The sequence below is a fragment of the Aptenodytes patagonicus genome, chromosome W (genome assembly GCF_965638725.1).
Source record: "Aptenodytes patagonicus chromosome W, bAptPat1.pri.cur, whole genome shotgun sequence".
Lineage (NCBI taxonomy): Eukaryota > Metazoa > Chordata > Aves > Sphenisciformes > Spheniscidae > Aptenodytes > Aptenodytes patagonicus.
In genome coordinates this window covers 19,070,673-19,084,316 of record NC_134981.1, presented here as the reverse complement: position 1 = coordinate 19,084,316, position 13,644 = coordinate 19,070,673, and the positions used below count along the sequence as shown (strand labels likewise).

General features: G+C 37.8%; 1 protein-coding gene across 1 annotated transcript in view; it reads left to right on the top strand.

Moving 5' to 3' along the window:
* The window catches only part of LOC143172181 (succinyl-CoA:3-ketoacid coenzyme A transferase 1, mitochondrial-like), a 92,952-nt gene that overhangs the window by 46,694 nt on the left and 32,614 nt on the right, over positions 1-13,644 (top strand). Inside the window, exons 7-10 of the mRNA XM_076361432.1 lie at positions 8,402-8,512; positions 11,154-11,265; positions 11,760-11,854; positions 12,517-12,565. Coding sequence (XP_076217547.1) covers positions 8,402-8,512; positions 11,154-11,265; positions 11,760-11,854; positions 12,517-12,565 — 367 coding nt within the window. The remainder of the gene's footprint in view (positions 1-8,401; positions 8,513-11,153; positions 11,266-11,759; positions 11,855-12,516; positions 12,566-13,644) is intronic.

The window sequence follows — 13,644 nt, the reverse complement described above, 5'->3', positions numbered from 1 at the left end:
AGAGAATCAGAAAGGTAAAAGTGAGAAAACTCGTGGGTTGAGATAAAGGCAGTTTAATAGGTAAAGCAAAAGCCGCACGCGCAAGCAAAGCAAAACAAGGAATTCATTCACTACTTCCCATTGGCAGGCAGGTGTTCAGCCATCTCCAGGAAAGCAGGGCTCTATCACGCGTAACGGTTACTTGGGAAGACAAAACACCATCACTCCAAACGTCCCCCTCTTCCTTCTTCTTCCCCCAGCTTTATATGCTGAGCATGACGTCATATGGTATGGGATATCCCTTTGGCCAGTTGGGATCAGCTGTCCTGGCTGTGTCCCCTCCCAACTTCTTGTATACCCCCAGCCTACTTGCTGGTGGGGTGGTGTGAGAGGCAGAAAAGGCCTTGACTCTGTGTAAGCCCTGCTCAGCAATAACAAAAACATCCCTGTATTATCAACCCTGTTTCCAGCACAAATCTGAAACATAGCCCCATACCAGCTACTATGAAGAAAATTAGCTATACCCCAGCCAAAACCAGCACACTGTGTCATTCGTGCCCACATGAAAGAGTAATAGTGGGTAATAGTCCGTATTTCTAACAAGTTGTGGCATCCTTTCAGTGACATCCTGGACCTTAGCACCTGGAAGGCCGCAAACTTCACATGATTTCCTGTCAGGCTGACAAATGAGTTCCTTGGTGCCCCTTAGCAGAGAGTCACCCACTACGAGCTCTCATTGTTTCTTTTTGTGGTTTCTAGTGTGTGCTGCTGGTACGGTTTCTTCCTGCAGAGCTTTCTCATAGGTGTCTTCAGCTGTTAAGACATCATATCTGTTCCTGGTTGTTATGCAGGAGGGCGGAGAGTGAAGCGGAGTCCTGCTCTTGTGGGTCACCAGGGTCCACAATGCCTCGTTCTGAGTAGTGTCAGCCATAACAGACTGGCTGTGAAACAACTCATCTATCTCTTCTTCAGCCCCTCTAATACCACGCAGTCTTCTCACTGTCTCCTGTAACTCAGCCACCTGGTGTGACAGATCCTCGACCTGCTTGCATCTTTTGCAGATACTTGCTTGTGCCTCAGGAGGAAGGTCTGGACACTCGTTGCAACCTGAGGTCTGCACCGCAATCTCCTTCCTTAGCGGTTGTGTCTGGGTGGAAGCATTGGACGTCTCGGGGGTTGTCACTGTAGAAACCCCTGCTTTCGCACTGAGATGAGTGCTCACCATTCTACTAAGAGGGGCAGATGGAGCTGACCAATAACAGGAAGAGAGGGTGGCCCTCCCTGTGTGCCCTTCTGCGTGAACTGCCACGCCAACTGCCACGCCACGCCCTGGCTGACGTGCCATGCCCTGTTTGCCCACCCTGGTTGCAGCGCCTCTGGTCGCTAGCACTCCCTAGGGCTGCCTTCATTGTATTTTATTCCTTGCTTCTGTGTGTGCATGTGTTAATGAAAAGACAGAACAGAACAACAAAACATTTTTACAGCTGTTGTGCAAACCATCTCATAATGATTTGAGAAGCACTGGAATAGACTAGGCTAGAAGGGAGTTCATAATGTAGTTCTTTTTATATTTAGTTTACATGTTTCTGATTTTCAGGTGAATAAACTTCTTTAATAGTTAATTTAGCTATTTTTTTTTCTACTGTTGCTTTTCTTTTATATATAACCTCTAATTATGTGGGTTCAGATTTGGCACTTAATTGATGGAGTAGTGAATGTTAAGTGGTTAAAATGCATAGCAGATCAAATTGTTGCTGGCTGCTGTTCAGACAGTTTTACCTAAACACAACATTGTGCTGGAAGAGATGAATTTGTTTTTCTTTTATTTGTCTCATTTTTTTTCTTTCTAAATTGATACTTTCTTGAAGGAGTATCATGAGCTTTCTCAGCATTCAACTTCAGAAGTTCACTGCAGATGTGAATATAATCTTTAATGAAAAAAATTCCTTTTATTCTTGTCACATATGTTAAGAACAAATATGACATTCAAAAAGAACAAGCTAAAGCAAGTCCATGGTTGATCAGTAGATACTGCAGATTGCCAGGAAGTCAGTGTGCTGGGGAAACTGATGGAAAGCCTCTGCTTGCTCCTAAAGCTAAATTCAGGGTTTTTTCATAACACTTTGTAGAAAGCCTGATATACTGTTCATTTGAAGTGTATTTCATTAACAGTATTCATGTCCTGTGTCATGAGAATTTGAAAATGAATAGGATTTAAAAATACTCTAGATTCAACTTTTCATTTTATGTACTAATATGTACAATGAATTCATGATAATTCTTATGCCCTGCTTTGTGTGTAAGATGCGTTAATCAATGATTTATCAGCATTTGCATTTTAAATCACCTTTCACATGGTTATATCACTGAAGAGATGGTGCAGAGAGAGTTTTAGGCGTGATTCAAGGAATGTATATGCATATATACTTTTATTTATGTGTTGTAAAGCAATAATTTGTTTTCTGTGCTATTAATAACCTTTTGTCATTTCTGATGGAGATTTCTAGTACAAAATGAGAAAGAATTGATATTCAAACTGAAAATCTTACAAAAAGTTCACAGTGTCAGCAATTGCCTACTGACATGAAACATGCATTTTTTCAGGTCAGAATACCGAGATTTGAAAAGCTGCAGCCTTGTAACTATTGCTGCAGTGAGAATTTTGGACTAATCGTTTGAATTAGTAGCTCAGATTTTAGTCTTGCAGCATCCTTCCCTGCAAATGCTATAGAATAGAATTATTCAGTTAAGAAAGTGAGGATTTAAAGAGAAGTAAAGTATTGAGATATCAGGACTTTCTTGACTTGAAACAATGCTGATTTTTCTTTTCAAGTGTGACTATTTCTGTTCTAACAGGCTACAGAAGATGGTAAAAGAATGATTGAGGGCTACAGAGTAGTTTTCTATTTCTGTTTCCCAATGGGCTAAATTTCCTGGTGTTTATTTGAAAGTAGCCTAGTCTTCAATTTTTTCCCCAAACTATGTTAAATTGCTTTATATAAAATGTGCACTTGTGAAGTCCAGTGTGTGGAAATGCACTCCCATTGATATTCCCATGAATTAGATACTAAGTTCCTTAATTCCTTGGAACTTAGTTCCAGTACTTAGTTCCTTAGTTGACTTGGGGAAGAGTGGCTGGAAAGCTGCCCAGCAGAAAAGGACCTGGGGGTGCTGGTTGACAGCTGGCTGAACATAAGCCGGCAGTGTGCCCAGGCGGCCAAGAAGGCCAATGGCATCCTGGCCTGTGTCAGAAATAGTGTGGCCAGCAGGAGTAGGGAAGTGATCGTCCCCCTCTACTCGGCACTGGTGAGGCCGCACCTTGAATGCTGTGTTCAGTTTTGGGCCCCTCACTATAAGAAGGACGTTGAGGTGTTAGAGTGTGTCCAGAGAAGGGCAACGAGGCTGGTGAGGGGTCCGGAGAACAAGTCTTATGAGGAGCGGCTGAGGGAACTGGGGTTGTTTAGCCTGGAGAAAAGGAGGCTGAGGGGAGACCTCATGGCTCTCTACAACTACCTGAAAGGAGGTTGTAGCGAGGTGGGTGTCGGTCTCTTCTCCCAGGTAACTAGCGATAGGACGAGAGGAAATGGCCTCGAGTTGCGCCAGGGGAGGTTTAGATTGGACGTGAGGAAAAATTTCTTTACTGCAAGAGTGGTTAAACATTGGAACAGGCTGCCCAGGGAAGTGGTTGAGTCCCCATCCCTGGAGGTATTTAAAAGACGTGTAGATGAGGTGCTTAGGGACATGGTTTAGTGGGCATGGTGGTGTTGGGTCGACGGTTGGACTCGATGATCTTAGAGGTCTTTTCCAACCGTAATGATTCTATGATTCCATGATTCTATGATTAGTTTGCCACTTATGATTAAACTGGAGAAAGTGATAGCTAAACAAATCTTAAAACAACCTCATGTTTAAACAGGTTGGGTTTTTTTTATTATAGATATAATATAATATAATGTAATGTAATGTAATATGTAATATAATATATAGAAATAGACGCTTGCATTTTTGTGCTAAATTTTTTGCCTATTTGAATTCCAGGCTGATGGAAGTTATACTGATGTCTCATGGTTCACCCTTGTTCTCTTCAGTGAATTAGACAACTTCTTATGCACTTTTGTTTCTGTTGCTTTGCTCTGTTGGTTTGGGGTTTTTTTTGGGAATTGTGTCTTATGAAGAGTCTTGTAGCTTTTGTAACGTTTTGGGATGAGGCCAGCTGAGAAACAGGCTTCCTAGCTTGGACAGCAGCACATTCTTGATGCTGTGGTATTTGGTCAATTCCTATAAGGCATTTAAAAGGGGTTATGTGCTTTGTGTTTGCCTTTGCCACCAGCAATTAGAAAAGACTCCCGTCCCCCCACGCACACCGAAATAGACTATCCCTTGATTTTCCTGAGCTGTCTATGTATGCATTCAGTTCCTCCTGGCGTTCATGCATTGAGAAAAGCTATTTTTACATGGTTTTTGTCTTAAATTTTACAGAAATGTGATGGTAGATGTAAAGTGCTTCATTCATTCAAAATTAGAACTAATCTGGGATTTTAAGAAACTCCAGATTTAAGGGAGTAAATTGAGCCATCATCCAAGTAGAAATGATTTGCTGTTTGTGAAGGATTACATCAGATTCCATCAGGGTTGAACATACGCTAACCAAATGTATCCAGTTTAGACGTCTGCCAGGAGGTTTATGGGAAAGGGAAGAACCAGACGAGTTATGTGAAGTTGGCCACCCAACCACCCACTTCAAGGCAACATCTGGACTTTCAGACACAAGAAGAACAAAAATTGCTAAATGAATGTGAAGGTTTCTGAGAGAGATGAATTTTTCTTTCAATAATTCAGATGAATCAGACACAGCAATATACCTATGATTAATGTATTTCTATTTTGAAGGGGCTGGGGAGGGAAGGGTTAAAAAACCAAACAGTTTATATAAAAGCAGTTTATATAAGTTGTGTAAGAATTTTAAGCCAGTTGATATTGGCTTGATGTGCTTCAGCACAGGTTATTCCCCCTGATTAATAAACACAGAGACAGAATAGAAAACTTGGTATGATCAGGAGATTAGAGGTCATACTTGTTATGACTTTGAATATCAGATGTGTTAAAGAATTCTTCACCATTGCTAGAAGGAAAGAAATCAGAATTTTCTCATTAGGGTGTGATAAACAAAAGCTTTTATTTTTTTATGACGTGAAGGACTGATTTAACATGTTTCTGTCAGCTTCAGTGTCAAATAATATTTTTGGTTTTGTGAAGCACTTTATTCTTGTTTTTTATTCCCATGTATGTCTAGCACTCTCCTTTCCAGGCACCATTCAGGAAGGATAATGATTAAGCGTAAGAAAAGTTTTATTTTTCTTAAAATTTATTACTTACAGTCTCTTGATACCCAAATTCCTGTGGTTTCTGATTAATCTCTTTAAAGTGTCTAAACCACGTGACATACCTACCATCAGTTGTTTTCTTTCTTCCAATCTTTTTCTTGAAAAATACTCTGACTACCTTTTTCAAAACTTAACGCTGCGGAAAAGTTTTATTGATCTTGAATATTTTGGGGGTTTGGGATATCTGCTATGATTTTGAAAGTGAAATGGATCACATTGATCCCTCACTGAGAAAAAGAAAGTGGTAGCATGTAAAGTATTTCTTCAGAAATCTCTGCAAACTACCACTGTCTATAATGAACATCTGAAATAAGGAGGATAACTAATACATGTGTGCACATAAAGTGCCATTTTGAGATGATGTGTCTTTTCATCGTCTTTATTGAAATACCTGGGGGGTTTCTTTTTCTTACCAGAGAGAACCAGCGACATAATTTGTTACAAGATAGCTGCTGCTACATTGTTTTACCCTGATTACCTTCCTATATGTCTTGTGCTTAGCATGCTCTGGTCTGATCATTAGTTAGATGTATTCCTTGAATTTGAGGGTGGTTTAGTTGGACTTGCATAACCTGGGAAATACAAAGAGTTCCTTCTTGGATGGTGCAAATAAATCTATGATTTTTTTCCACCTCTTCCTTCAGTACTTAAATTCCTCTTAGTTCATTTTTGAAAGTAAAGCTTAAATTTATCTCCTGACCTTTAAGTCACATTTCTTTGAATGCGTAGGAAATGAGATCTCTTTCAGTCTCTTTTCATTTGTCATTTCTCTGATATGAGTAAGAAAATATAATCTTTTGTTGAGGTTAAAGCTAATTTTTTTTTGTTTCGAATCTTCTTGATAATATATGAATAATTTTAATTAAAAAATGACAGTTACTTATTTTTACCTTCTAATCAGTTCAAAGGCTTTCAATCTAATATTTTTTGAAAATAAGCAATGAAGTACAGGAATAATGTATTTAAAGCAATGTACATTTTGTTTGCAAAAATGTTAAATGATATCATTCCAGTAGAGCTAATATTGTTAATGGCTATTCTGTTCTGGAGTGGAAGGATTTGGGATATGGTCAGTTACCTTATTCAGCAGACGTACCTAGTACAGGTTAAGCAGGTTCTTTTGCCATTAGCTAGCCCTTAACAAATGAAGAATTTGTTCACAGATTGTGGGGGTTTTGTTTGTTTTCCTCTGGCTCTTCTCCCATTATTTTAATTTTTTGATTGAAAAATAATTACATAATGTAATCTAAAAAATTATTTTTAAAATTGCCTTTTCCAGAGCTGAGAAGGCAATTTTATATCTATTCTGTGTGGATGGTTATGTTTCATTTTGTGTTAAGAACTTAGGTACTGAATACAAATTGGGCACTTTATAATTAAAAGGTGAGAACACAATTATGTTCCAGTTTTTGTTGTCACTACTATCATCCAGTTGAGTATAGTAAAATTTTGTATTGAGCACTATGAAATCACCTCATTTTATCAAGAAAGCACAAGTCACAAAACCTGATCACAACCAGCGTGAGTTCATTGATGGCTTATATCAAAACAACCAGATTTTAAGAAGGATTTAGGAAGCAATCACTCCTTAGGTGTGCCTGCTGCAGGAGGCTGGGTTGGTTGATAATACAGGGACTAGTAGATTGCTGGATCTTAAAGTAATTCCTCATACTTTTAATTCAGGTAATTAATTTTACAGTAGGAAAATAGTGCAAAAATCCAAATGAATGAATTTAAGGAAGTAAGAAAATAGCTGTCACTTATCACTTTTGTTTTTTGATGCATACAGAATTATATAGACCTACCTGTGCAAATCGTCAAACAAGCAATTCCATCAATTTAATGGAATAACTTCAGTCTGTTATTTTTTCCTTTCCCTCTGTTGCTTTTATGGTGGGTTGGTTGGTTTGTTTATTGTCACACTGCAAGGCACAGTAGGAAGGTAATTGTCTATCAATCAGATGTGCTATAGATTTTATTATTGATCACATTGTGCAGTAACAGTAGGATGTCAAACTGAATTTTAAGCTCTTTAATGTTGCTTCATTGGTGATGGCTGCTAAGTGATGTAACCCTACTGATATGTCATACCCTGGGTCTTGTTTTGGGATTCTTAGACTTCTTTGGACATTCCTGAAAGTTTAACTAGTTCCTGATGATAAAGCAGTTTGGAAACTATTTAATATCTTTTTGAGTAGATTGTTTCAGATGTTATCTTTGACCCATTGCTTTAACAGTATACATTTTCTCTGTAGTTGGATGCAGCCCCAACAGTAGTGTCTGTTTTGTGACAGGATGAGATGTGCTCTCTGCACCTGAGATTTACCAGGAAAAGCACAAGACATGGCTGAGGGTCTGTGCTGCAGGCATCTAGCCATAGCGGGGCTTCCAGCTAGTCCACCCTGAACTCAGACATAGCAGGAAGGAAAACCCTAATGTCTGTGGTGCTCCAAATAGGTGACATTTCAAATGTACTATGTGTGGATCAGTGCCATTTTGTGCTGAATATCTGTTTCACTAACTGTAGAGACTTCTAGATCTTCACATTTTTCTCACAATTAATTATTACAGCTCAAATGTTTACAATTTTATTTTTGAGTACACTATGGAGAAACTTCAAACCAGCTTCTCGGTTTGTATCCTTAAAATTCATACTTCTGCTTTGTACTCTGACATTTTGTTACCAGCATATTGTTTCCTCCTGTTTGGATGGAAATTATTTGTAGGTACAAAAAACTCTGATGTAACTGTATATCTCTAAGGTGGTTGTACAAATTGGGCTGTTAAAACATCAGCTACTTTCAATTTGTATGTAGAAATATCCTTTGAAAGAAATGTGCAGTTTGATGCATATGAAAGAAGAGGAAAGAAGCATCTAAAATAGCCTGTGTCAAAGGGTATATCTATTTTGTCCCATTTCTTGGTTTTCTTAAGTGATTTGATCCACTGTATATTTAATATTTAAAATTTCATTGCTAATAAATTCTCTCATGGAATATTTTTTGTAAATAATTTCACTTTCCTTTTTCTCATTGTAGGTGGAAGAAATTGTTGATATAGGAGCATTTGCCCCAGAAGACATTCATGTTCCCAAAATCTATGATGTTGGTCGTCTGATACAGGGAGAGAAGTTTGAGAAGAGAATTGAAGTAGCTGAACTTCTTGGTCACGACGTATTTCAGCTTGGAGTATATTTTAGAATTTACAGGGTTTTTACTCTAGCCACCAAGTGTGAAAGCAGTGAGAAAATAGTATAAGACCTGTGCTAAGTACTGGAGCTTAGGTAGGTACTTAGGTACTTAGTAGGTAGGTGGGGGGCTGAGAATTGAGCCTTGTGTCTTATGCCTCAGCCTCTCTGGTTCAGTCCCTAAATAAGTTAGAGCAACTGCTTGTGGTCCTAGATAACTTTAATGCAGTTGAAAATTTGATGATGGAAAAATCCTACTTCATTCTCCCTTCTCCCTGTTCATCTTCTGTAGACACAAGGGGAACACTTAGTCTGAGAGCTGACTTTGACAATTAGATACTTTCTTTTCTACTGGAGAGCTTTTGACGTGGGCAGGTAGGGCCAGTCTCAGCCCCTTTTGTGCCATGTATTGAATTACATTATATTGCAAAGATCCTGGAACCTTTCTTTCCTTTTCTTTAAGCAGGAACTTTTTTTAGCCAGTGGCATTTCTGGTCTGAATAAAAGATATCAATAGCTATTAAAAATTGCAGCAATAATATTCCAACACTGAAAACATCCAAGAAAATTATGGTTATTGTTTCTGTGGCTTTGCCTCACTCAAGCTATGTCCCTATGTTCATTTTGGTGCTGTGACAATGCTCTTAAAGTGCAATTGAAAATTCTGTATTTCTCCAGTGTCTCCATACTCTGGAAGTGGGAATTATTCAAAATGTTATCAGAAGAGCTGGTGGAGGGGAAGATATATGACACAAGGAAAAAACATCTTGACAAAAAAAATAAGTGCAGAAAGGAATTGTAATAATTAAACTTTTATTATTAAAATCAAGTCACAAAGTCCTAGAAAGTCATACAAGGCCTTTTCTCTGAGTAAACTCTTTTATGAATGTTAAGGTTAAAAAGCTTTTTTTTTTTTCCTTCCATCTGTTCATTCTGCAAAAGCATATTGCATGTTGTTGGGTATTTGACTGGAAAGTATTTTTCCTTTGGGTATGTTGTATTAGACTGCAATTAATGCCCTGTTTCATTCTTTTGAATGGATGCAATATCTCGTAGAAAAAATTTTGCCTTTCATGAGAGAAATCCATTTTGCATTTATTAAACTGCTGTTCTTATTGCAGTTTGGCAGTGGATAAAGAGGTGACTCTCTTTCCAGGGAAGACCTTTATACAAACACCTGATTATTTTTTGGCTTGTCTGCATAAGTGGATACACTTACCTAGTCAACTGCCCCCTTCCCTATATGCTTAAGAAAAAAAGGAAGTGGGGAGGGGGAAGCTACTATATGCTGCACAGCAAAATTGTAACAGAGATTAATTTTATTTGTGCAATTTTGTAATTCTGGCAGTGGCACCTCTCATTAATAGCAGTATAGGAAGGAAATGGCAGATTTATTTACTCTTCCATAAAAGATTATATATATGAAGGAAGTGGCTGTACATATGAAAGCATTGAGTATGATAAGTGGTAAGAGGGGAGGTGAGGAATATCAAGAGAATAAAGAGAAGCTAGTCTGTCATAATTCTTACTGGCTTTAAATACCAGTTCCTGCCTAATTGGACTCAGACATGATCCCTCTAGTGCAAGTGCCTGTGTCATACTTTCTATCCAGCCTTCTGTTTGCTGCAGAGAAATCCTCTGTGATTGTTCTTACTTTTTCCATAAATTGCAAGTGAAGCAATTCTAAGGAAAATAGCCAAGGCATAAAAAGAAAGTCGCTGGGAACTTCCAAGAGGATTGGTACTGACTGACTGTTCCTGACTGCCCAAGAGGAAAGGGACTCCTGACATATGGGAAAAAGACACTGCAAAAATTCTTTTGTGCTGGTAAAAAGGAACAGAGGATAATTTGGCCTGATTTGTTCTTTATAGCCTGAAGTAGGAGAGGATGTTGTCCACAGCAGTCTTATATGCATAGAGAGATGCACAAAGAACAGAATCTAGGTAAACAGTAATTTACAAAAAAGGTCTTACAAACTTCTTGAATGCCGTGGCATTTTCACCTACATGTGATTTAGAAAGCATCAACTTAAGGACAGGAAATCTTAGGAAACAACTTCAGACAGATTTATGCAAGATTATACAGATTTATATTTGAAAACTTAGTTGCTTAGCCTCCAGTATCTTTACATGACTGGCATTTGTCTGTCTCATGCATGTAAATCTAGAATAGCACCACTGAATTGAATGAATGCAGAAAGAGAGCAGTATTTGTATTTTAGGCTGACATTTTACAAATCTATTTAGGTATCTCTGGGGTAATGAATCTCAGACTTGCTAGTATTTGTACTAATGCTTGGTGCCTTTTTTTCCCCTTATTCTTCTTAACCAGTCGTCTATGTATCACATACTCTCTCAGCCTTGGCAATACAGACAAAGAAATTACATTTTGCTCTAAGGTTATCATTGGGGATATTTGATGACTCTATTGGCTTAGATAAGCTTGAACTGATAGAATAAAAGGTCTTTTTGTTTGTAGAAGATGGATAAATAACATTATTCTTAGATCAAGTATCTCAGCGCAATCACAGATCAGGCTTTCGTGTCTTGAGAAGCAAGAATCTGGATTCTAATCTTTACTTATGATTACTTCTTGTTTTGCAGTGCTTATCAATCCGAAAGCCTGATGACTCAAAAGCCAAACAAAAACAAGGAGACAATGTGAGGGAGAGGATCATCAGATGGGCTGCTTTAGAGTTTGAGGATGGCATGTACAGTATCCTCCAGCTGTGCTGTAGGTTAAAGTGATGACTCACAAGAATAGCAACGGCAGCTGTTTTCTTTAACACAAGTTAATTACCATGCTCATTGTTTGTCTTTCCCAGAACCTGGGATTCTCTCATTTTATTAACACCCTATTGAAATAGATGGGATGTCAAGGCATAGGGTACCTGAAGTCTTTATCTAGGCATATCTGGAGAGTTTGTTAGCAGTTGAATGTTTCACAAGAATTTCTTGAAAAAGTTATGTATGTTGGAAATGAAAACTTGCACTGTTTTGTTTTTTTTTATCATGTGAAGCATTTGAGAGAATGCAATTAGACAGTCCAAATGGCAAAATAATTCAGCACAAATGTGAGGCATCTAACTAAAAATGAAAGTGTTTGTGAAGAGAACAGTTCTAATCTAATCATAGTACAATGATAACTTTTTTAATTTACTAGTTTGCAGTAAGTATGTTCCTGTTTGTGCCTTAACCAATTCTCTTCAGCTAATCTGGGTATTGGAATCCCACTGTTGGCTAGTAACTTCATCAGTCCAGACATAACTGTTCACTTACAGAGTGAAAATGGAGTCCTGGGTTTGGTAAGAATATATCATGGTCACTTACTGCAGTGTACTTACCTTGCAGGGGCTGGGTTTGATTTCCACCCCCACCCCTCAACCTGATTATAATTTTACTAAAAATCATATTCAAATATATGCCATATTGCATGATCATAAAATTCTCCTTGTAGCGCAGGGAAGTTTCTAAGGAAATTCTTATTTCAGGATAATAGTGCTACTTTGTTAAGTATGTTCTTATGTACATGTTTTGCTGGAAGGAGTCAGAACCTTCAGTAGTTTGCAAGCCTTGCAAGCCTTGTAAGATGGTTTAGCAAACATAATTTTAAATAAAACTTAAAGTGAATGTTATTTTCACTGTGGTATAGCTTTATTAAATTGCACCTGCATACCTCTTTCTGAAAAATGTCTGTCACTGGTAAAACAAGCAAACAAACAAACAAAACACACTGTGGTTATTTAATAATTCTAACAGCTTCTAACAATATGTCCATCAGTCTGATATGTTAGTTGATGTAAATTTTGGCTTGTATCATCAGGGATAGTGTTCTGCTAAAGAGAAAAAAACGCATGTCTGTGATGATCTGTTTTTAGTAATAAGCATTAGAAATAATAAAGCAGTTAAGAATTGTATCTCAAAGGTATTTTAATATAAAGCTGACATATGTCTGTGTTGTTGTCAGGGTCCTTATCCACTTGAAAATGAAGTAGATCCAGACCTGATTAATGCAGGTAAAAATCTTTTAAATAAATTTAATTTATGGAAAATGATTATTCATTGTTAATCTAAAATTTTTCTTTTGATTCAGTATTGGAACCCATACTCCTGTTTTATTTACTTATAAGTATTAATGTATTTGGCTTCTTTTAAGTGAAGGTTGGTTTTGATCAATGGAGATGTTTAATATTATAGTTAGAGAGCTTATGCTTTGGTCCATTTTAGTAGCTATTGAAGGGAACTCTCTTCCAGGCCAGACAGTAAAGGGTCAAATTTTTCTTTTCAGAACTGAGATTGTTTTGTGAAGCCTATATGTGAATATGTTTTTTTTCCTGGTACTTTTTACCTTGTGTCTTCTAGAAAATGGTTTTCAATGCTTTATGCTTGGGACATGCTTTTCAAGGTTCTGTGTATAATAGCTTGGTTTATTCCTGTCTAGTGAGTTGTGTAAATGATAACTAATTTGCGTTTGGAGAGGGAGGGAGCCGTAACCAGGGCAGGGGGGAAAGAGCTCCCCAAATGCGGCTTGGCATGCTGGAGGACTGTGCTGTGGGTGGCTGATTTTGCCACTTCAGTGGAGGAATGCCAGTCCTCAGGCACTGAAAGCAGGCGGGAGGGATGTTGGCAAAGGAGCAGCAGGTCTGTGACTGCTCTGTCTGGAAGAACTTTCCCTTTTTCATACACATCACCTGTTATTGCTCCTTTGTATTTCTCCAGCTTAGTTTTGCACTGCTTCCAGCTGTTTTGGGGCATTTCACCTCAGAAGCAGCCATGCAATGTAAAAACTTAAAGAACTTATGGTTTAGTGCATGTCTGATTTCTCTTTTCTTAATGGAAAGTTGTGCCTGTATCTGTTCTCTGTTTCCATGTAAAATTACACCTATACATTGCATTGTGACAAACAGAAGTAGGCCTTGGCACCTTATAAATTCTCATTGATGTTAATGGTATAGGTTATAGACCCATAGCTGGCATCTTAGAGTTGTTTTTTCATATGGAAAACCTATGCATTTTATATTTTTTTATTTATGTATGGGTATGTATGTATGTATGTATATAAAAAGTACATTTCTCAGCCTCTATTAGCTAGTAG